The sequence below is a fragment of the Cryptotermes secundus genome, unplaced genomic scaffold (assembly GCF_002891405.2).
Source record: "Cryptotermes secundus unplaced genomic scaffold, Csec_1.0 scaffold391, whole genome shotgun sequence".
In the NCBI taxonomy this organism is placed as follows: Eukaryota; Metazoa; Arthropoda; class Insecta; order Blattodea; family Kalotermitidae; genus Cryptotermes; species Cryptotermes secundus.
The window spans coordinates 1631401-1656631 of NW_019737394.1; the positions used below are offsets into that span (position 1 = coordinate 1631401).

Consider the following 25231-nt stretch of genomic DNA (forward strand, 5'->3'; position numbering starts at 1 on the left):
GCGCATAGGGTTATAAATCGTGAAACCCCGCAACAGTGTCGACAGATTAATGCGATTAGGGTTATAAAGTGTGAAACCCCGCAACTGTGTGACAATTAATTGTAGCCGTTTCTTGTAGATTGTTGAATAAACCAATTAACGATCTCTACGGCGTCGTCAGTAACGCAAACGCGTTACACAACAAAATGGAACAACTATTCGAAATGCTGAAAGAGGCAGAAGCCAACAGAAAAGCCGACATGGAAAAGTTGGAGGCCAATAGGAGGAAAGACAAAGAGGATCTCCTGGCGAAATTAGAATGGAGTCAAGGAAAAACAAATAGCATGCTGGCAACATTATACGCCGATAGAAAAACTGATAAAGACGAGTTAATGGCCAAATTAGACGCTAACCAAGAAAAGGCGGCTGCAGACAAGGAAGAAATGAAGGCAGAAATGCGATCTATGCGGTCAGAGTTGAATGAGACAATCCAACATAGAATTGAAAACATTTTTGCGATCTTCGAACACGACAAACAGACTCTCCGGTCAGAAATAACTGAGCAGATTGAAGTGTCCCTCTGCGAGCGGACAGATAAACTCCAGGAAGAGATAACGAGAACCTGCGCAGCAATTGACGAAACCAAACGCGAGTTCACGGCCCGGTTGGACATAGTGCAAATGAAAGCCGAGCGGGGAAATACGTCAACGATCGTCGCGAGCACAGCTCAGCCACCGACATTCAACGGGAATTCAACGTGGAGCGTGTTCCGGCGACAATTCGAGACCGTGGCAGAGCACAACCAATGGACGGATAAGGAAAAATCGACGTACTTAATTACGGCCCTGAAGGGTCGGGCGGCGGAAATACTGCCCGGCATTCCGGCAAATACAACTTACGAGGAAACTCTTCAGGCTCTAGAGGACCGTTTCGGGGACCAACACTTTGCAGCTGCCTACCGCTGCCAATTAAGAACAAGGACCCAGAAACCTGGAGAATCCCTGCAAGACTTTGCCACGGCCATTGAACTGCTTTCCCGTCGTGCCTACCCCAATCTACCTGAAGACCACATAGGAAGAGAGGCAGGAATAGCCTTCGTATACGGAATACGAGATGCCGATATAAGGTTCCAGCTGCTGCTAGGAGGTGAGAAGAAGGTAAACGAAGCCCGCCCCGCCACCAGTTGTCGCGTATCGGGCGTATGTCGCGACAAATAAATTCTCGATGTATTCGATGTAGCGAATTTTATTTCACATTCGCACTTACAATCACCCAAATTACAGATTTACGATTATTGCTATCTGCAGTATCACAATTAGCACACTCCAAATGCCACAATACAACTGACTGGCTGACTTTCCGTCTCGACTCGGCGGCTGTTACTTTATAACTCGGCGGATGTCACAGTACAACTGTGTTAGGCGGCTGCTACAGTAGAACTCGCTGGTAGCCACGTTAGAACTGAACTCGTACCGGCACTGCAGCTCACTTATATAGCCGCAGGATTGCCTGTTACGTTCCACGTCACAGTAGGAAGCAGTTCCGCGTCACCGCGTGACGTCACGCGTGATGTCACCGCGGAGGGGAGTGGCGGGGCGGGCTTCGTTACCATGCGGAGGAGGGGAAGGGGAGCGCTGACTCACCCGCCGCGTCACTGCTGGTGGGGGGGTTCTCTTTTGCGCAACATGTCACAATATTAACATATGTACATTATTACTTACATTAATTTAGAAGTAACTGTATTTAATTAGGAGTTATTATAGGTACAATTTTTATTCTCATATTAAATATAAACATGTAAAATATTGTCATGTGTAGGGGGGTACACATGACAAAATGAGGGGTTCTAGTTTGGATGATTTATTAACAGCTGGTTACACACTCTCTCTTAATTACAATCAAATTAAAGCGCTATCACTGATTTACATACACCACATAATCCACTGTTACACGCACACTAGTTCTCTATTGATAATGGATCTCAACACGGAAACTAGCACTTCAAATCAGTCCAAGTATTATCCATAATTAAAGTCTTTCAATCACATGCCAAGTCTTCAAACGACGAACTTCCCGTGGCTGTCACTTAAACACTTAAACACTCTCAAATATTCCCTATTACTACTTGGTTATTCCTGGAATCTTGTTATAAAGCCTTCACACCAACCACACAAAAAATAGTCTCTGTATTATTGAAATGTGTTTACCAAGTGAAAAAAGTAGTCTTCTGGGATTTGGCACCGTGTATATGTGGTGTTAACCGACGTTTCGGAGGAACGTATCGCCTCCATCTTCAGGGTAGAAGAAAAAGTATAAGAAATCTGCAAGCGACAAGACCGTGAGAACGGTAAAAGCAGACTGCAGACGTCGGTTAACACCACATATACACAGTGCCAAATCCCAGAAGACTGCTTTCTTCATAGTCACCGCCGTGAAAGCCTCAAATGTTTACCAAGTGATTGCACAGCGATGATCATGGCGCTGACCGCATTCCCATTGTTGCCTTGTGTGCATCTGGTTGTGAGGTGTTTCGCGGTCAGTTACCTAGTAACACCATGTCCATCCACGATACATTACTCCCTCCTTAAGGCTGTTCATCCCAAATAGCCTATTGGTGCTTCAGCGTACCCTTTCCTCCGAAGGTTCTCTTTGCAACATCATCTTTTTTCTGTGGTTTGGTCCTCTTTCAAGGTGACTATTCTCCAGCTGCTACATCGGCTCCCTCCTTAAGGCCAGCTTGTCTCAAGCAGTTCCCTTATAAGGTTTCCAGTCAGTCCAGATTCTCAACATAATCCAAAGTTATCTTCTCTCTCTCTAGTGGGAGCCATAACTCCTAGAGTAGCCGGGGCTCCCACATATCCGGCTCTTCTTACACTAATGCTGCTTCTTTTTCCGCTTTGGAGGGGGGCGACCCTCCCAAAATGTCCAGTTCTTGATTGCCTGCAACATGCTGGAAATATCAATTGCTCATTTCCCAATCTCCAGCCCTAGGGTCTTCTTGAATTTCCTCTTACGTTGTAAATGCAGTCTTAGTCTTCGGTCCCTTATGCCATTGTTGCATTCCAGGCCTTTCCTGGAATGTCCCTTTCTGGGTTTCTTCTTAAGTATTGTCCCCGACTGAATATTTCCTGACGAGGTTTCCCTTGCGTGGTACCACTCCTGCATGGTGCATCATCTTTCTGCTGGTGGCCAATTCCTGCCATTGTCCACAATTACCCTGAGTCAAAATTTTCCTGCAGACTTTTATCTTGCGCCATGCAACTGCTTCATGGTGTGATTCCGTCCTGCAGGCAGCAGTCAACTTCCTCTGGGATCCACAATCTCCTCGGGTCAGTTCCTTTGGTTCTAAATGTCACCCTGAAGCTTGCTTCCGGCCACTATGCTGCTGCTTCCGTCCTTTGACCGATTTCTCTATGGCATCTTCCTTGGGAAATTCTTGATGCTCCACTATGGACGTCATCATTCTTGGATCAGGCTGAATCTTCTCTGTATCTGCCTATGTCGGTTCGTAGCAGATGGTCATCTCTTGGCAGGCCTTCATGTCTGCTGAGGTTGGCTCCTGGCATTCCAGATGTGTCTCTGTTGTCAAATTGTCCCATATTTATGGTGTAACCACTGCTGAAGAATCCAAGATCTTCCAAGTCGCCAACTTCTGACACCAAATATGTCACTTGTAGGGGGGTACACGTGATGAAATGATGGGTTCTAGTCCAGATGATTGGATTTTTGTACAGCTGTTTACACACTCAATCTTAATTACACTCAAATTACACTGAGCGCTACTGCTGATTTACATGCACTCATAATCCACTGTTACATGCAACTAGTAATCTCTTGGTAATGGATCTCAACGGAGAGACTAGTGCTTCAAATCAGTCCAAGTATTACAGATAATTAAAGTCTTCCAATCACACACCAAGTCTTCACATGACGAACTTCCCGTGGCTGTCACTTAAACACTCTCAAATACTCCCCAATACACTCGGTCGTAGACTTATGACCGACTTCTGTTCTCACTCACAGGTCGTAAGTCGATCTGGTTGTAGGTCACCCATATATTTATTAACAATATTTTTTAACCTTTCTAATCTTTTTATCATCTTTATAATTCATTTTTAAAAATTTTTACATTTTAATCATCTTTTATTTTTCACTTTAAATACAGTAATGTTGCCTGTGTGTGTGTGGGAAGCCTGTGTTGCTGGATGCACCCCTGGTTATCGCACACGCAGCTGCCTGGTAGTGTCCTCAGGCCTCCCAGCATTGATGTGCCTTAGTAGCACATCCTGATTTATTATTAATTTATTTATCTTTTTTTTTTTTGTGGTCATAAGTGTGGCCGGTTGTAAAGACGCGTAGGTCGTAAGTCGACAACCAAGTGTACTACTTAGTTATTCCTGGAATCTCATTATAAAGCCTTCACACTGGCCACACAGAAAATAATTTCTCTATTGTTGGAATGTGTTTACCGAGTGATCACATAGCAATGGTCATGGCGCCGACCATACAGAAAATGCCGCACTCCCATAGTTGCCTTGCATGTATTCAGTCACGAGGTGTTTCGCGGTCAGTTACCTAGCAGCACTGTGTCCATCAATATTACAATATTTTTTCCCATACAGCCTAAAATTATGGTTTTAAGATTTGTGATATTAGTGGTATAAAAGAGGATATACAGTAAAATGATGAGTGAGTACAACTTTAGCAATACTATTCATTCATTCTGTGATGTCCAAGACATAATTAAGTAAGTTCACTTCTGAAGACAGGAGAAAAGACAATGTGTAACTATCAAAATAACAGTACTGAGTGAAGTGAGACTCACTTATCCATGCCACTGAAACCAGTTACAGAGCACAGCTGTTGGATATATATACCCCCCAAAAAAATTTCCCTTACTGGAAGCCAATCCCAAAATAGATCTGCTCTGTAGGGAGCCTGTTGAGTTTTGACGCAGTAGTTCAGAAACAGGATGCACCTGTGTCTACGTGTTACTGAAACAAAGTTCTAACTACACACGGAGACAATTTTTTAACAAATCAAGGAAATCAAAAATGGAAAGTAAAGTCTAAGTTTCACTGTACATGGTCTTTCATCCATTTGATTTGCCATTTGGTGGTTTCTGTTTGTAACTGTATTTTGTACTCATTGTTATTTCTGATAATACACTTGGTTGCTTTCTAAAATTTTTCCACTTTGGTTATGTGTGTTACATTATTTATTACCTAGCCATTCATCTGGGTCCAAACCACATAAACAGACCTCATCAGAAAATATTTTTCATGTGCTACAGGCTTCCTCAAATCTCACTAAACACAGTAAAATTTCAAACAACCTCAATCAATTTGACTTACTTTATAAGAGGATAGGGTTTGGAAGTTGGAGCACAGGCATTTATTTTGGACAGGGTCTTTCGAACATCCCAACTCCTGTGTACGTCTCATCTGTGCCATCTGGAACTCCAGTTTGAGTCTCAGATTCTGAAATATAAATTATTTTATTAGGCCACCACATGTGGATACCAAATTTGTAACAGTAAACAAAAATTGTCAGGTAGATTTTCATAGATTTTCACTGACATTCTCAGAGCTGTGACAATGATTTTCTGAGTAGTAACATCATGTAGTTTGGCAGGAGCACATTGGTATTCTTAACCTTCCAGTGCCGGGCAACGTACATAGCACGTCGGCATTTAAATGCCACATCTTGCCGGGAGACGCTGTCATGCGTCTTATGCTGCTTTTCATGTAAAGTAATACTTTTGCTATAAATTGAAAGAGGAAATTTCTGTCTATCATTTCGTACATTCGTTATCCCACTTTGAACTTCCCGGGGTATTTTTTTTTTACATTAGAAGTCTCTGAAGAAGTTCCGTAGCTTGCCGTCTAGGTTGCAGTATTGCAATACAAATCTGTCTCCATCTCTTGGAGAGTTAGGAACTAAATATGCTAGGTTTATAGTCTGTGACCTCCTTGCATGTTGGTTGAAGGAAAGTCTGTGATCTCTCTGCGTGTTGGTCGATAAAAAAATCGATTTCCATTCACCAGTGACGAGTGCTGCTTCTTGAACGGAATGAGAAACCACGTGTAGAAAACCTAACAAGAAAGATACGTGACACTGACCTCTGTTATGACAGCAGTTAGATATGATAAACAAATGCCTTGTTTGCATTCCTTGAGGTTCTGTTTGTTCCACATAGCTAATGCAGCTTGCATGTAGCAGCCATAGCTGGGACAAGCAAGAGACGTTCAGCTGTGTTGAGCGACGAGGACTTACAGTGTTTGCTTGAAAGTGATTCCGAACAAAGTCTGTCAGATTCGGATTTTGACACTGAAAGCAAGTTAGATGATCGTGCCTTGATTGAAGCTGTTGGAAATGAGGGCAGCATTGAGTGTTTCCGCGACTACCACACATAGCTGAATTTTTAAGGTAATTAATAATTTTTATACGCTTACTGGCCCAAAAATAATTTTAATAATTTAGTGTGGGTCAATACTTTAATTCTATATACTTCTCTTGACGTTGTGTGAAAATCTGAAAAACAGAACTCCAGTTTTTCCCCGTTTATTAAGCTTTAAGTTAAGTGCTGCATTCTCCGATTAAATTATTTAAATAGCCCCGGCACTGGAGTGCAAAAACGATTTAAATGCCCCCGGGACTGAAGGGTTAAGGAACATATTTCCTCCTTCAGGGTCAAAGAGTAGGCCAAAAAGGAGCTATCAATAAGAGAACAGTAAAGCAGAGTAACTCTACTTGCCGCCTACCCTTCCAACATACTCGGGACTTCCAGTGATGGTGGATGAACTGGTAAAGATAGGGAAAGAATCAGCCATGACATCAAGCATCCCAGATAAAATCTGAACTCAGCAACTCCTGCATATAAGTCTAGAGCATTATGATTATCACAATACATTCTACTGTTATGTCAACATGTAAAGAAAGCCTAAAAGCAGATTATTAAGAAATAAATCACAACTGTGTGAAGTGAACTGATCTAGCTAGTGAACAAAAACCTTACACTTCAAGTCAGTTAGGTTTCCAGTGATACAGGCATGTATCATCTTAATGCAACTTCCTAAAATCCTATGCTTGGTATTTGGTATAGATGTAAGTACGTAACATTCTTCTTATGAATGTAACATGTACTAAACAACATTACAATGTATGCTAAGAATATGAAGTATGGTGATACAAATTTGCCTGAGAAGGCTAGCAGAGGCCTTCACTGTCCTGCCCACAAGTTTCAGGATCTGCTAATACTAAAGACAGGGATATGTTCAATGTGTGTAAGCAAACCTGACCTCAATTAAGGCAGCATCATTGAGCTTTGCATCCCTTGTACGTACTCTTTCGTCATTCATCATGTCCTCCAAGTTCTTTATGGTGCTTTCCTTCTTTCTGAGATCATCCTGAAGTTGACGTGTTCCAGCTCTTTCTTCCTCCAAGTCAATACTGATAAAAAAATATTGTAATTTATTAACACTGCATTAAGAATCAGCTTATTCTAAGTAACACAGCCAGACCTCCAGTATGTTCTCAAATTCTACTCAACCTCGGTCTTATAATAAACTTCACACAGATATCTTTCTAAGTGATATTTGTAAACTCTATACTGTCTTAACTGAAATTCTGCAAGAATACTATATTCTTTCATATCTTTTCTACACCTTACAGTTTATAAATTATTACTGCATTACAGCTTTACAGAAGAAAATTCCTGTGTAAGTGTGTTTGAATTTCCTGTCAGCATAATGCTGGAAGTGCATTCAGAATAGAATCTAGACACCAATAAAGATATGTATATAAGTCAATAAGTAAGTTACAAATGGATATAGAACATAAACAAATAAGAGTACTGATTTGAAAAATTCTTTTATTTCTCAACATAATCTCCCTGTACATTGAGACACTTGTCCCATCATTTCACAAGCCCCTAAAACCAGCAGCATAAAATTCTTTGGGCTGCTGTCGCATCCAGGCAGTGACCGGGATCACGAAGGCAAACTGCTCACTGCATTCCAGCCTCAAGAACAAACCGTAAATTCCGACTCCTACTGTAACATCCTCAGGAAACTTCGTAAGGCCATTCAACGGAAGCGACCAGGACTCCTCACCAAAGGCGTGTTGCTCTTGCATGACAACACGCGTCCCCATACTGCCAACAAGACAAATGAGATGCTGCGAAATTTCAAGTGGGAAGTCCTCAAGCATCCTCCATATAGCCCCGACCTTGCTCCAAGCAACTTCCATTTTTGCGGCCCTCTTAAACATCATCTTTCAGCTGAACATTTTCCCAATAATGAAGTAGCAGAAAGGGAAGTCGCCACCTGGTTCCGACAGCAGCCAAAAGAATTTTATGCTGCTGGTTTTCAGGGGCTTGTGAAACGATGGGACAAGTGCCTCAGTGTACAGGGAGATTATGCTGAGAAACAAAAGCATTTTTCAAATGAGTACTCTTATTTGTTTATTAACTTACTTATTGACTTACGCTCATATAGCAGACTGTGTAATTAACTGACAATTATGAACCCTTGTTCCTACAGTAGATGGAGTATATTAAGAGTACCATCTTCTGCAATGTGACACCATAGTCTGGCAGAAGTTCACTGATGTTGCAGAGGAATGCACTGTCTACAAAAGTAATAACAAGAAGCAGGCAATAAACCAAGTGCTCTGCTCATGGCTATTTCTTGCTTGGCTCATTCTTTGATCCTAAACATATATTATACATAAAATCATAATTTTATGCTCATCTAAATATACTGTGGCATGCTGCCAGAAAGCCGAAACGGTTGAGGAAATCAGGGTTGATTTCTTAGGCAATGACCAACGTTCCGGTAACAGCTGCTAGGAATCGGAAGGCATCCATGGCTACACAATAGCTAGCAATCTAACAGCGGAGTTTCCACCATTACACACAAATTGTTTGAAGCAGTTTTTGCATAACAGCAGGCGAGGTTAACCCTTCAACATGGTATTCCCTAGAGTCCAAGTGAAAGTTATAAGACTCCAACTGTGACATGAGACTAGTTCAGTTTATATTTGACCTTAGAAGAGTAGAGTTGGTATTCAGCAAGAGAACAGAAGAGTTCTCATCCAAGCAGAGCAGAAGACATTTCACCGAGAATAGCAGTGCGAGAGTGTCATATCATTGAAGAGGAAACGTCCGAAGACGTTATAAGATATGAATAATTGTAAGTGTGAGTGTAAACGTGACTGTCCAATAAATATTCGTTCAAATCCGAAATCCACAAAACTTCTTGCTGCGTTACCTAGCCAACACGCATCAATATCACTATATTTCTGGATTTAGGATACTGTACTAGTAAAAATCCCTTTCTACTGTATATGTACTTAAAGATCTATATCTCATATAGTCTCAAAATCTTATATGGAATAGGTATATATTTTTAATGCAATCAGAGAGTCTACATAATTTCTGTTAATGGTCCAACATTCCATATTCATACAAGGACAGAAATGTCTGGAAATAAGGCCACCCTCATCAAAATGAATCTGAAGTAAGGGTTGTTTCAATGGTCTTTGCGAACAGCTGAAAATGTTGGACTTGGAGAATCAGGAATTGAAGTTGTTCTCCTTCAGCATCTCAGGGCTAGAGCTAAATGTAGAGATGGAAACACTAATAACATAACAGTAAGAAGAGAGAGGCCTCACATCCCATTCCAATTCCTACAAAAATTTCTCAACGTGGAAATAAATCAAATAGCACAAAACCCTGAAGTGGCTTTTCAGAAAGCTGTTGTAGCTGACGCTCACACTCTTATATTTTCTTGATGACACCAAATGGTCTGCTTACATTCTGGAGGACTCAGCAGTTTCTGTCCCTAGGGTGAAGTGATCAACAAATGACTTAGTCCAAATTCAAATTCATCAACTAGAAACATAAGTGTTCCTACAGGCCCATTGTTAAGTACCATAAATAAACATATAGCAGCTGGATCTGCTGTTAGTCACTACACCCTGAAAAAAGAAACAGATATTTTCACCAAAATGTCAGCAAACTACCCCACCTAACCCTCACGATTGAGTATTACAGGTATGAGGACTGCCTTAAGTCACCTGAAGATGTCCTGGTCCACCCAGCATGGTGTGGACTACTATAAACCAAAACACAAGTCTAAGTGCTTCAAAATGTATTCTGTGCAAAAGTTAAACATACGCATATTGACGAAGCTGTTTCTCTTGGTAAGAAGAGAGCTCCAGCAGACGATCTCGCTGCTCTTCAAGTTCCACAGTAGATTGTTCCTGCAGCTGAAGACGTTCCTGTAACTCTCTCCTCCACTGCTGTTCTTGATTCACGTGCTCTTGCATCTTATGAATGTGTTTTTTCTCTTGACATAAACTTTCTTCCAAGTCATAAACTGCAACAATTTATGACATTCTGAAATATGCTATAAAATCCTCATATGAAAGTATTTCAACAAACAAGGAACTAATTCAAAAACAAAATCTACATGGTTGTAAAAGAACAAGAAATGAAGACAAGGGACAGCATTTACACTTGCTTAGCATATACAAATAACTGTCTACAAACATAACTATGAGGCTCTTCCACAAAGTAAGTTTCCCTGGGGCCGTTTACAGAAACAAAACACAATTTCATGGAAATATTTATTGCAACAGATACAGCAAGTGTTCAGCTATTTTTCAAATAATTGCCACCGGAATTGAGACATCTGTCATACCGTGGGACCAACTTTTGAATACCTGTGTCATAGAAGTCTGCCGCCTGGGATTGGAACCACTGTGTGACAACCATCTCTGCCTCTCTGTCATTCTCAAAACGCTGACGCTCACCGGACAGGAATTTCTTGAGGTGTAGGAAAAGATGGAAATCACTGGGAGTGAGGTCCGGGCTGTATGGTGGATGATTAAACGCCTCCCAGCTGAACTCCTACAGGAGACTTGCTGTCCATCGAGCCGTGTGCGGCCTAGCGTATCGTGCAGGGAAGACAATACCGGCACTAAGCATCCCACGACGCTTGTTCTGAATGGCCCGTCGCAATTTCTGCAGTGTTTCACACTAACACTCAGCATTCACCATCTCACCTCTGGTCAGAAAGTCAACGTCTGTCTGTATTCTGTCCCACAATACCGTGCACATCATTTTCTGTGCCAACGTCTGCTTGAATTTCGTCTTACAGGGAGATCCACTGTGACGCCAATGCATTGACTGCTGCTTGGTTTCTGGGGTAATGTGTGCAATCCACGTTTCATCACCTGTGATGATCCAGTCCAAAAACTCGTCGCCGTCATCATGGTACTGCTGCAGAAATGTCAATGCTGTTTCCATGCGCTTTGTTTTGTGTTCTGGTGTCAGGTGCTTTGGCACCCACCTGGCGCACAGTTTCCTGAACAACAGATGCTCCGTGACAATTTTGTGCAACAAGGAGCGGGAAATCTGCAGGACATGACTGCTGAGTTCCACAATTGTGACACGACGATTCTCCATAATGCATTCCCGCACAAGCTCCACCAGGTTGTCTGTAATGATGGATGGCCGCCCACTGCGCTTCTCATCATGCACACTTTGTCGACCTGCTGAAAATCGTCTGCATCAGCGATGCACCATCTGCTTGCTCATGACGTTAGGCCCATAGACCCGGCACAGCTGATGATGAATTTCGATCGGCGCTATGCTCTGTGCATCGAAAAACTTTATCACTGACCGCACTTCACAGTTGGCGGAAGTTGGAATAAGAGCCTCCATCTTCAACAGCTGCAACGATGCTACTGTGGGAACAGGGGAAATCCCGCTTGTGCATGTGCCATGCTACGTCATTGCTCTATCATGTACGCGCAGTCGCTTTGCGCAATATAAGGTTTGCTAGCTGTGGGATGAGTGGGAAACTTACTTTGTGGAATTCACAATTAAAAATCATGCATAATGACATTAAATTATTTTGAAGATTTCCACGTTCTGGGGATATAACGCCATGTGGTCTGTTGATAATCAATATTATTTTTTGAATGAATATGCTGCCTCCATCTTGAGGGTCAATGAATCAATCAATCAAAAAAAAAAAAAAGAGAGAGAGAGAGAGAGAGGACAGTCACAGAGCATAATATAAGTGGAGCTCTGTTAGCTACGTGTTGCCTGGTGGTTTCTTGCTTGGCTTGTTCTTTGACCACGAAGATGATGGAGGCAACATGCTCCTCCAAAATGTTGGCTGATTTTGGAAGGACTGCATGGAGTTATATGCCAGAAGATATACCCTTCATAACCATTGCTCTGGGAACCTTAAGTCCTACAGAAAATTATTTTAGATATCAAACATCTTTATTGTCTGGGTGGTATGTAATGAAAAGAAAAGAAACTGGAATTTCTCCTCTTGTGAGGTGTCTGTACCAAGTGAGCACAAATGTTCAACACAAATTATTTAATCAATAAAAGGAAATTAAGAATCAGAAAAATGGAATGCTTGAGGTAAAACAGCAATTATTCTATAAAGTATAGATTACAATTTAATTTTTTCACATAATGGTTTGCAGACAACAGACTGGGACACAAATATCTATATAAAATGGATACATGGCATTTCAGAGGCTGCTTCTACCTCACTCTTCAGACTGAGAGAAAAGTGCATTTTTCTGTGCATTTCACTATATGCAGCTAGTCCTCATCACTAGTGTCTGAAGCACATAAAAGTATTGTTATGTATTTGAGGGTGACTACAGATAGGGTTTAAATTGAATATATTTATTGAACAGTTACTAGTCAAAACTATAAACATCTATACCACTATCACTGATTTCCAGTCTTCACATATCACTACAAGCTAAGTCTTCTCAGTTTGCTTCCACTAGTTGTTTCCTGGTAATGAATCTTAACAATCACAATTCTCTAGCCCTGGGGCAGACCCAACAGAAAACACTACCTCCAACAGTCCTCCTATTGTTGTTATGGGCAGTTGCCTAGCAATAGCTTGGGTGTCACTGATGTGTTTACTGGCAGTTACCAAGCAATGTATGTTTCTTCTCATGATCATTGCATAGCAATGGTACTACATTATACAGTATGCTGCATTCTGGCACAGGGACATCCATCATAAACAAGACTGGAACAGTGCATCCTGTACTAGGGTATACAGAGATTTCACAAGTTCTTCACAAAATACTTCTTTATGAAAAGTATGCCATTGATCTTTATGGAAACTGATATGGCTCAACAACTTTTTGTCAGGACCTCCAATATTGAATTCAATCAACATGCATCTCACAATTCTTGAGCTTAATGCACAGTTGGCTGTACAAATGGACTGAGAACCTCAAACAGTCTCCCCTGTATGCAATCTGTTTATGCATGTCAGATGATTATTACATTAACAAGGAATGTAATCCAAAAATTATGTACAGTTACCCAAGGGCACTCAAACCACAAAGCCTGATAATTAAGAAGAGATCTGGTATTTTATGGCTTCTTTAGAGTAGTACATAACTACTACTACACATAATAGAAACATATGCAGTCTAACTTCTACTACTAACTTCTCTTCTGAGCCTCCTGCTGCTTGCAAGCAACCTCACTCTCAAGAGCACTAATCTTGGCAACCATGAGCGGTTTATCTTCATCAGCTCTACTCGCAGGCATTATCTCAGGTTCCATCTGTGTTGCCGAATCCTGCATTATCCTTCCATATGCTGCCCTGCATATTTCCTGATAAATGATCGAAAACTCGCTGACTTTTAGGGCCTGCAAAGAACCACCACCAAAATAAATATGATTTCATTAAAATGGACGATTCTGAGTACATGTATGTACAGGGCAACAATCTGGTTTACAGACAAGGTGATATCATTCTCCAAAGGGCTTAAATAGTGTGATAATTTCATACAATTCTAACAGAATACCAGATATATTTTCCACATGGGTATGCAATGAATTCTGGCAAATAATATAAAGAAATTATAATTTCATTAAAACAAAGAACAAAACATTTATGTCAAAGTCAAAGTCACATTGTGACTGTCGGTCAGTCAGTCAGTAAGTCTTGGTGTCAAGACCCATCTGGGGCTCATGACCAGATATTTATTACTGTTTGACATTTACGGTATTGTTTTTGAGGGGCGCCCTCTCTGACAAGAGAACGGGTCTGTCTTCTATATATGCTGCTGGTCCTTGCCAGCGCAGTCTTTCTCAGGTCTGAGTCCCTTGAGACTCGCGACCATATTTTACTGTCGCAGATTTGATACTTCCCTTTTCGTCGCCTCCTACGACTCGCAGGGTCACGGTGGAGGTATTCGACCCCGCCTCCACACGGGTGGAACATTTATGTATTTACTGTAAAAATATTTATCAGTTTTTAGTGAATCAAGTGCTAGCCAATCACAGGCTAGGAACAAGCCAATGCTGGGCAACGGCTGGGTAAACAGCCGTTGCTAGGTAAAGCTAGTTGCAGTGGATTGAACACTAGTCAATCACAGGCTAGGAACCTGCCAATGCTAAGCAACGGCTGGATAAACAGCCGTTGCTAGGTGAAACCTAGTTGTAGTAAATCGAGCGCTTGTCAATCACGGGCTAGGAACCAGGCGTTGCTAGGCAAAGCCTATAACAATAGGGATAGCGACGTGTTTTCTATAGGTCCGACTCAAGGTTACAGGGTTTGTTCAAAAAGTAATGTCAGTGATTTTATTGTGAAGTGACTATATGTCACAGTGCACTCAGACTGGTTGGGATCGGTGGAGGGGGAAGTCAGCTTATGAACGCGCGGTCGCTTAGTCGTCTCCGAACTTCCTGAGAGTGACCATTCACGAGATTGTGACAAACAATTTGTGGATGCGAAAAGTGTGCGCAAAGCTGGTGCCCAAAGTGTTAACGGACGACGAAAAATCGCGCAGAGTTGAAACGTGCCAAGAACTTTTTAGACAATGTCATCACAGGTGATGAGACTTGGGTGTTTGAGTACGACCCAGAAACAAAAAGGCAAAGTGCCGAGTGGCACACCTCGGCATCCCCTCGCCCCAAGAAGGCCAGAATGAGCAAGTCAAAGGTTAAGGTCATGCTCATTGTGTTCTTTAACATCCGGGGGCTTGTCCACCATGAGTTTGTACCACATGGTACAAGCATCAACGCCAAATTTTACGTAGAAGTGCTAAAGAGACTCAAACGAAGGGTTTATCGCATCTGGACCGACATCGCGGATGATTGGAAACTTCACCATGACAATGAGCCAGCCCACACCGCCTTCCTCGTGACCCGCTTCCTGACCGATTCAAAGGTGCCAACGGTTCCCCAGCCGCCCTACAGTCCTGACATAGCTCCCCCAGACTTCTTTTTGTTTCTGCACTTGAAAACTCCCATGAAAGGATATCATTTTGGGGCAGCCGACGAAGTCAAAGAGGCTTGCACCAAGGCTCTAAAGGACATTCTGGAGGAGGACTACCATGACGCCTTCGATGCCTGGAAATCTCACTGGAAACGATGTATCGACACAGAAGGAGCCTATTTTGAAGTCTCTTAATGTGTTGTACCGATCTAATCAATAAATGTTTTTTAATCGACTCAATGACATTACTTTACATTACATTACAAACTCTGTATATAAGAAAGTATGGGGAGGCGGGGTTGAATACCTCCACCATGACCCTGCGAGTCAAAGAAGGCGATGAAAAGGGAAGGGGGGCTACAAGATTCAGTCCTTTCCCTTACTCTTTTCAATTTGTACATATATGATGCCCCCCAAAAGCATGGTGTTCACATGGCCCTTTTTGCGGACGACACTGATTAGCGGTACACTGCCAGTTGTAAAGTAACTCTGACTCTGACTCTGGGGGGTCACTTTGACTATTTGAGGGAAACCCGTGAAGAGTCAGGGTCGAATACCTCCACCGTGACCCTGCGGGTCATAGGAGGCAAGGAAAAGGGATGCCTCAAAGCTGAGACAGTAAAATATGTGCGAGAGTACAAAGGAACTCGGACCTGAGAAAGACTGCGCTGGTAAGGGCCAGCAGTATATACAAAACACAGATGCCCTCTCGTTAGAGAGGGCACCCCATAAAAATAAAACCTTCAATGACCTCATCGGGATTCCATCCCGCGACTTTCTGGCTTGTAGCATAGTGCCTCAACCAACTACGCCACTGCATGCCCCCCAATTCTTTAGGTTTGTCGTATATTCATCGTAACTACAATAAATAAATATTTATATATCAGTTTAATAAGTGATTGTCTACACATACAACTACATTCAACATGTAGACTTAATGATGTAAATAATCAATGTTCAATGACTGACTGACTAATTAATCAACCAACCAATAAATTAACTCATCAACATCTGCAAGAGCTAACAGTCACTCAGTTACTGAAGAAATTTTCGATTTTTTATGCAATTCAAAGCTTCATCGCCATTATTTATACCAGCTCACCACTCTTCCCTATAAAACTCTATTTAATAAGATCCTTCCCTCAGAACAGCCAGGGTTTCTCATTGGAGGACAGACCATGCAGCAGCAAAGAATTCGGTAAACATAACATCACATCACAGCATATGTGTATTAACTCTTTTGTGATGTACGGCATTTAAAAGCAACCTTACATCTTAAAACCTTACACCCAAAAACTGCAAGTTTAACTAAAACTGTTGTAAAATAAAGAAGTCTGAAATTTAAAGTGAAAAATTAACCGTTTATTCAGAAAATAATGTAGATTGAGACTATCTACACAGCACTGTGGCACAAAAGCAATTATTTATAAACATGGTGTAAAATCCAAGATGGGCAGATTTTAAAGCCAAAAAATTAACACTGTGTTCTGCATAGAATGTAACTTTGGTTTTCAATATTGTATTTTTATTTAGTCTTGCAAGTGTCTGAAAGACAAGCGACTTTAAATAAAATTGTAGGAAGATACACTTAGACAGAACACGTCATTCACTATGTAAGATTTTTGGCTTTCACGGCGGTGACTATGAAGAAAGCAGTCTTCTGGGATTTGGCACCGTGTATATGAGGTGTCAACTGACATTTCGGAGGAACGTATCGCCTCCAGTGACAGTCTGCTTTTACCAGTTCTCACGGTCTCTTTGCTTGCAGATTTCTTATATATTTTTTCTCCTACCCTGAAGATGGAGGCGATACGTTCCTCCGAAACGTCGGTTAACACCACATATACACGGTGCCAAATCCCAGAAGACTGCTTTCTTCTAGGTCATTCACTAGTTTAAGCATGGCAGGTAATGATAACCACCAGTGACAACATCATTAACATAAATGAGCACACATATTAATAAGAAAATGTTTATGGTGAGTTTAACTAACAAACCAGATACTTACACTAATTCCTTCTCGAAGTGCTTTACTGAGGACCTGTGACAAAACTGTTGAAGACACAGCACATGTGCAAGCAACATCTTCTGACAACCCAGGTTCTTCTGTATCCAGCTTTTTCATTATGCTGACGTCCATCTGTTTCAAAACATCTAACTCCTTCTGAACTTGACCAGCAAGTTCATCTGGAGTACCTACCACAAAACAAAACACAATAATTTTGTTGCCATTGCTATTATATGAGTATTTACAATTTGTGCCAATTCTGATCATGCAAGACTATGATAACAAACAAGCACCAAATACTATAAGCATTTATATTTAACAAATATTACATACATCAAATATATTAATGCAACTTCTTACTTGTAACTTTAATAAAGTAAAATATCAGCTGTTTAAAGGACTTCCAGAAAGCTTATAATTCAGTTGGGATGGAAGAATTGTACAACATTCTCACTGAAATTGGTACATCCATGGAACAAGTTAGGCTATTGCATACAATTTGAATGAAAACTACAGTAAAGTAAGAACAGATGAAAATTTATGTTCAATCGTTGCATCCTGTTATGTGTTTCAGATATATATATAGATGAAAATTTCTCAATGTAGTTCCTATGCAGAATGTTCTGAAAGGAGTTGGTTTATTGTCATTGATTTAAAACTCTGCTTTTTTTTTTTTTGTTATTTTTAAGAGGGTGGGTTTCCCCATGCACCGCGACCAGTTTGATCTACTGTGCTTCCCTCTATGATATTTTACCAGTCTCTATATCCTACTGGTATTGGTGCTTACCATCAGTCCCGCCCAGCCAGCGAGACCAGCTCTACTAGCTGAGAGGTATCTATAATGCTTCCCCCATCTACCAGAGGTATTAGAGACTGCTGTTGGGTGGGAAACATCCGTAATTTTGGCTCAGTGACCTCCTTTGGAGATACGAGGTTCTTTTACGTGCCGTAAAGCTACGACACGGGACCCATGGCTTAAAGTCCCTCCCGGAGGACTTGTTCCCTGAATTTTTCCACCCTTAAAAATTCGACGACCTCCGCCGGGTATTTGAACCCGCGTACTACGAGTCATGAGGTGGGAACGTTACCTCTAGACTACGGAGGCCGCTTTAAAACTCTGCTTTATCGTACACCATTAATGCGAATCAAGAAACCCAGGCCAGACTGAAACCAGTCTACACTGATGATGGCAATTTACTTGGTTTGAAATAAATACCATTCAGAAAAATGTAGGGCTGTATAGGATGCTAGCAAGGAAGTTACTCTAGAAGCGTAGGTAGAGAAGAGTAGTCCATATTGATGCCTTGTTACCAGAATACGGGTGAAAACAATGACATACAAAGGTTATAAATCCTTTGGCAATACAGGAATGTTCAAATATTTATTTGGAAAATCACATTAACGAAATCAAAATTGCATTTCATGTGGAAATTAAGACCAAATTAGGTAAGGAGAATGTTTGCTACCACTCAGTTCAAAATATTTTGTTTTCCCATTGGCTATCTGAGAATGTAAATATGCAAAATTAAATAGTTGCTTCAGTTTTGTACAGATGTGAAATCTGGTCTCTCACACTAAGCGAAACCACAAACTTGCAAGAATTATCTTGGTTATAAATCCGATGCCAGGATATAAACAGTGAAGACTGTGAATCCTAGTGTGTATGTGTGTAACGATAAACTGTACACTATGTAGATCAGCAAGAGTGCTGTAACTGCCTGTAGTCCTGAGTACTGTGTATAAGGTGTCAATAAATCCAATCCAACACCCTGTCTATGTTCACCCCTACATGTGACAATATGCAAACAGAAATCAAAGGAAACTCAGAAAAGAGATGCTGTAAGACGTATTGTATCTCCTTACAGCATGCATGGGTAAATACATGTCCTGACTTCCACAATTTCTGCAGAGAGTTTAGACTCTACATCTCTGACTAACAACAGTATCCAGACAAAAGAAAGAGCAAGTAAAAGGAGGGTGGAGAAAATATATAAGAATTCATACCATGGTCTTCTGAATTATGACACCATGTAGTCTGAGTGGGGTTACCAATGTTCTGGAGTAACACATAGCCTCCATCTTCACTTCTACCTTCAGAATGATGGTACCCATCTGCCACACTAAACAGCATCATAACCCAGATCACAATATGAAACTTGAATGCTGTGAAATACTCAAATATTAAGTAAGATGACAGAGTGATTCATGATTTGTAGGGTGCAGGCAAGAGATAATGTATACAAACAATTTCAGAAAAATCTTAAGGGAAGCCTATAAACACATGAGAGGATAAATTAAAATAGATCCTGTAGAAATAAGAGTGTGAAGCTTTGAACATGACAGCATTAGTACAAGATGGAGTCCGATAGCATCATTGTGCAAACATGATTCTGTAAATGCAGGGAATTTGTTGATGAGCAAAGTTACTATCAACACTGCAGAAATTAACCATCTCTATGCCACTATTTTCACTCTTACATGTGATGAGACCAGAAGCCACTGATAATAGCTTGCCTATCTTTACTGAACCCATCCCACACACAGTGTAAATGTGGTAGAAACTACAGACGACTACAAGACTATTTGACATGCAGACTGTGTTGTTCAGTTTAATGAAAAGAACTTGACTGGTTAGCAACTGATTCATCCCTTTTTAAGCAAATGTAAAAATGGCTAGAAAAAGAAGGTACACAGGGAAGTGCAGAAAAAAAAACACTGAAAATGATGTATGCTACATACTTATCAACAGAGTACATTCAAATTCATTATCTTAAAAATAGGAACAAGGAAATGCAAATTAATGAACGCTTCCCATTTGAAATAAAAAAAAAAAATACTCATATGCCCAACATTTTTGGGGGGTGGGGGTGGCAGTGCCCCTTCCAGGGTAAAAAGGATAATGAACCAGAAAAGTTCTGAAAGGAAAGAAACAGTTATTATTATTATTATTATTATTATTATTATTNGTGATCCCCTTTGGGGATGAGGTTCTTTTACGTGCCGTAAAGTTACGACATGGGACACGCAGCTTAAAGTCCCTCCCGGAGGACTTGTTCCATGAATTTTTCCGCCCTTAAAAATTTGACGACCTCCGCCAGGTATTTGAACCCGCGTACCACGGGTCATGAGGTGGGAACGTTACCTCTAGACTACGGAGGCCACTGAGAAACAGTCATTACTTTCCCTTCAAATTTTTCTTGATCCAGTGCACATACTGGCCCAGGCAGGGCACTCTCTCCCCTACAATTCTTTCAATATATTGTATAAACCTATATATGTAGACAGAAACTCATCCAGCATACACACAGGGAATAATGCCCACAGTCACACTATGAAAAGAGCCAAAAGCTGAATTAACATCGACAGTTAATCATTGCAGAAACCTAAAATCAATTACATTCTTTCATATTTTTATATTTTTGTATTTTACTCCATACCTGGTAACCTGTTAAGATCATCCTTGAGGTTATGATTTTCGGCTGCAAGCTCCAGTATCTTTTGCTTCAGAATTTCAAGCTCCTTCTCAAGCTCTGCAGTCTCACTCCTGAGTCCACTGTTCTCACTTCTGTGCCTCAGGAGTTCACCCATCTGGGCCACAGAAGCCTGCCTGTTAACACCCATTCCCTGCAGCAAGTCATCCTTGACAGAAATATGAGACTGCAGAAAGTCAATCTCATTCTGCTTCTCTTCAAGTTTCTTCAGAGCTTGCTCTAGATCCACTCGTACCTGACCCTCTGAACACTTCACTGCATCTAGTTTCTTCTTACAGTCTTCTTTATCGGTTTCTACAGACTCAATTGCTTTTTTAAGGGCTTCATTTTCGGCTTTCAGAATAGGCATATCTACTAACTGTGTTTCACAGGCCAGCAGTCTCTGATTTCTTTTATCTAGTTCAACTTGAAGCTCGGATAAATCTCCATTTATCCGCTCCTGAAAATTATTACAGCCAACCAGAAAGAACTCTAATATTTAAAGATAAAAAGACATTAAACCAAGAAACAAATAACAATTTCTCACATGAAAAGAAAAGATACAAACAGAAAAATATGCAATAAATCAATGTTTCCACAATAACAAACAAAAAAAAACATCTACACATTTTCCATTAATTACAGAAATGAACTTTTAATATGGCATGAAAGTTTCCCAACTTCACTCTATAAGAACTATGGAAATTCAAATTATACACTGTGTGGAAGACCTTGTATTCTTGCCCACACACTAAGAGGTATCCAGCTTTAAATGAAGAATGTGGCTGTTACAGGTCAGTAAAGTTCCTCACATGTGAATCTCAGTGTTTGGAGGCAACACTCTTTATGATTGTAAGACTAACCTTAAGGTACAGGTTCAGCAAATCACAAGTTATTTGTCATATATGCACCATGTATTATGCAATCATCATATTGTCTGTAGTCAAAAGTGAACACACCTTTCTCAAATTTATGATTTTCAGAAAAACTAACTGATGTACACCATTATATAAATTGTGCTACATGCAATTCATGGCCACACATTACACTTCCTGCAATGAAATAATTATACAACACGAAAGAGGTCTCCTCAAACACTTTACATGTCTAAATGAATTGTGCTATTAACAGATTGTTATGAGCTACAAAACAATCATGCAAATGAAACCTGGGCCCCAGAATCTGCCTGGATGAAAGTGTACAAAAGAAACCATTCCTATCATGAGTGCAGTCCTGGTCACACAGCTTGCAAAGAGTCACTAAGGTATCCTCTCTTCTCTTGTCCCCGGATTTAATAAAATTTATTCTTACTTCTTTCTTACAAATATGCACATCTTCATGTCCTGCTTATTTATATAACTGGTTCTTGGCAGTACTTTATAACTATGGCCTATCCAATGTCTAGAAAAGACTATAGCTCATACACTCTTACCTCAAACGATTGCCAATGATCGTTTTGTAAGGTATATAAGTGTGAAAATAGAGAACAAACCGTTTTGAATTTATTTATCTATATTAAAGCCACAAATTCTGTAAAATACGTATATGTTTTGTTGTGAGTGAAATTACTGAAGTTACAAACATTACAAGAAGTTCACAGGGATAGTGCTCCATAAATAAATTATACAGTAAGTTATGTATTTCCATTTCTTCACATCAGAGTAAATACATCATTATAGGTTAACCATAAAACTGCAGGTATATAAGCATATAAGGTATATAAGTGTGAAAATAGAGAACAAACTGTTTTGGATTTATTTACCTATATTAAAGCCACAAATTCTGTAAAATACGTATATGTTTTGTTATGAGTGAAACTACTAGAGTTACAAACGTTACAAGAGCTTCAGAGGGATAGTGCTTCGTCAATAAATTATACAGTAAGTTATGTATTTCCATTTCTTCACATCAGAGTAAATCCATCATTATAGGTTAACTATAAAACTGCAGAAGTCTGTTTCAAGACCTCTGCTTGCAGGTATGCACTGAAATTCCAGCCTATACCAACTCTTATTTATTTCCATCTGCACAACTCAGACCCACATCTGCTTCTAAACACAGCATGACATACTGTTATCATACACTGTTCTGTTCTGAAGGTTGTGGCACATACTTCTCATAATTATCACCAAAGAATAAACTAAAAATAAAGGCCTGAACGATTAGTGCTCTCAATTCCATTACTACTTGCAGCTTTTTTGGAAAAATCTTTTCCTTAAGGAGTCCCCAAGAAAGTAGTCAACATGGATTTAAATCAGTATTTGGGGGCATGAACCACTGACTCTGTATCGGTAAACCTGTAGCAAGAAGGTGAGGCACAAAAGAATTGCTCAACATGCTTAAACAGCACTCGCTTTTCAATGATTCTTCAAAGAAAATTGGTCCTAGAAGTCCATGACTTGAGTTCACGACCCATACAATTCTCGGTGCATGATGCACCTTCTCATGAATCACATATGGATCCTCTGATGCCCAAAATAGCATATTTTGTTTATTAACCATACCATCCAGGCTTGCAGAAATGTGACCTTGGCCCCCCCTCTCATCTTCTTTCACTGAGGCAGTTACAACAGTAACAGTCCAGGAACTTCCCAGTACTGCCTCATATCCATGTCAATGCATATAAGGAATTGCAAGAAAGCAAAAATGAGGACCCATTTTTCTTCTTCTGAATCATAGAAGTACATTATCTAAATAAATTATCATGCTGTAAAAACAGAATGAAAAAGGTTCAATTGGAGGGAAAATCACACACACATCAGATAAAGGAACCTGCAACTTGAAGTTTCCTTCAAGTTACTGTAAAGCATAAGTCAAAATGTTACTTACTTCCAACTGCTGCTTGAGTGATATTATTTCACGGTCTTTATTGGCCAACATTGCTTTCAAGTGCTTATCACTTACATCTAGTTGTGATCCAGATGTAACATCACGTGGACTTGTGTACAGCTGTAATAAAACACACATTCACATCACCAAAGTAATATTTCTGTTATGGTGATAATATCTGAACGAATCAATTCTGAGGTTCACTAGTAGCCGACTAGAAAATGAAGTGAGAATGTTATAACCATGGTTTATTCTTAATTTTATCTCTATCATCCAGTATCAGGGGATTCAAATTACCTGCCACTATACACGGTGGCCCCATTTTAACTTGAGGATAATGACATTTATATTGTAAACAGTGTGACACTAGTACTTCGGGGGCCCGCTGAATACAGGTGTCATTATAGAGGTGCTATGCATGGATGATAACGGTCAACTGTGACCTGACTGGGTACAGATATACACTCTTTCCTATTATAACTTGATCTAGCATCACTGACAATACAGGACCTTGGTTTTGAAAAGCTCATACTAGCTCCAAGGTGCTCATATAGTTGATAGCTAAATTAGTACTGGTACTTCTCACTGTCCTTACATATTTCAGCTCGACTGGCCATCAAGGAGAACAAAGTATAGAGGAAACTGCTGCTCCATTGTCAGGCTGCTACACTTTGCATTTTAAAGGTGTAAAATATTTAAAAAATTATTTTAAAGTTATTTTCATTTTTAAAATATCATTCCATAATTATTTTGTTGTATGAAGGTGTTGTGGGTGGATTATATTAGTGTTTTGTTTATGATGTAAATATTTCATGTTATACTACTACAGTCAATAATTTTGTGGGCTGTGGTTTTGTTGCACAGTATTACAAGTTACTCACACACTTACACATACCCACATTTTCCCTCAAAATAGTCACCATTTGCCACTCTGCAAGTATGCCAACGTTGGTATAGCTGCTGGAAGTACTGCTGAAAGATATTTGCAGGAAGATCCTGTACAGCCTCTCTTGTGGCAGTGACATTTTCCTCGTCCAACTGAAATTGATGCCCAAATAGCTTTTCTTTCAAGTGGGGAAATAAGAAGAAATTGCATGGTGCGAAATCAGTGTGAGTATGGACAGTGTGGCAAAACGGTGACCTGTTGTTTAGCCAGCTCCTCTTGGACAAGCACAGAGTGATGTGCAGGGACATTGTCATGTAGCAGCCAGTTTTCCAGTGCCAAAGCTGAGGACACTTATGACAAATTGAATTGCGTAGAGGGCGAAGGATATCCTTGTAGCAGTGCTTGTTTACAGTCAATCCTTCTGTGATGAATTCCATGTGAACAATTCCAGATGAGTCAAAAGACAGTTCAAGCATTACCTTGCCTTTTGACCTGTCCTGTCGCATTTCTTTCTTTTCTGGTGATAGCTATTTCCAGGTGGTCGATTGACACTTCAGTTGTGGATCATACAGAAAACACCACATTCTGTCTCCTATTATGATCCGGTTCAGAAACATCTCATCAATGTCAGCACTATCGATCAGGTCACCACAAATGCTTATGCAAACATCACGTTGGTCTCGCATCAGGATGGTTGGTGTGTGGGCGTTTCTTTGGTGCTGCATGTAGCTGTTCTGAATGTTTCATGTACTTGGTTCTGTTTTTATATAGG

At 40.4% G+C, this 25231-nt stretch overlaps 1 protein-coding gene across 14 annotated transcripts in view; it reads right to left on the minus strand.

Annotated features, from left to right (window-relative positions):
* Positions 1-25231, minus strand: part of LOC111870311 (A-kinase anchor protein 9) — a 193618-nt gene that overhangs the window by 34547 nt on the left and 133840 nt on the right. For 13 of the 14 annotated variants that reach the window (XM_033753790.1, XM_033753798.1, XM_033753802.1 and 10 more), the window contains 7 exons: positions 23574-23693; positions 20712-21204; positions 17275-17462; positions 13489-13693; positions 10160-10361; positions 7281-7431; positions 5334-5459 (listed from right to left, as the gene is read on the minus strand). In XM_033753790.1, coding sequence (XP_033609681.1) covers positions 5334-5459; positions 7281-7431; positions 10160-10361; positions 13489-13693; positions 17275-17462; positions 20712-21204; positions 23574-23693 — 1485 coding nt within the window. The remainder of the gene's footprint in view (positions 1-5333; positions 5460-7280; positions 7432-10159; positions 10362-13488; positions 13694-17274; positions 17463-20711; positions 21205-23573; positions 23694-25231) is intronic. The other variant, XM_033753793.1, reaches the window with a different exon arrangement.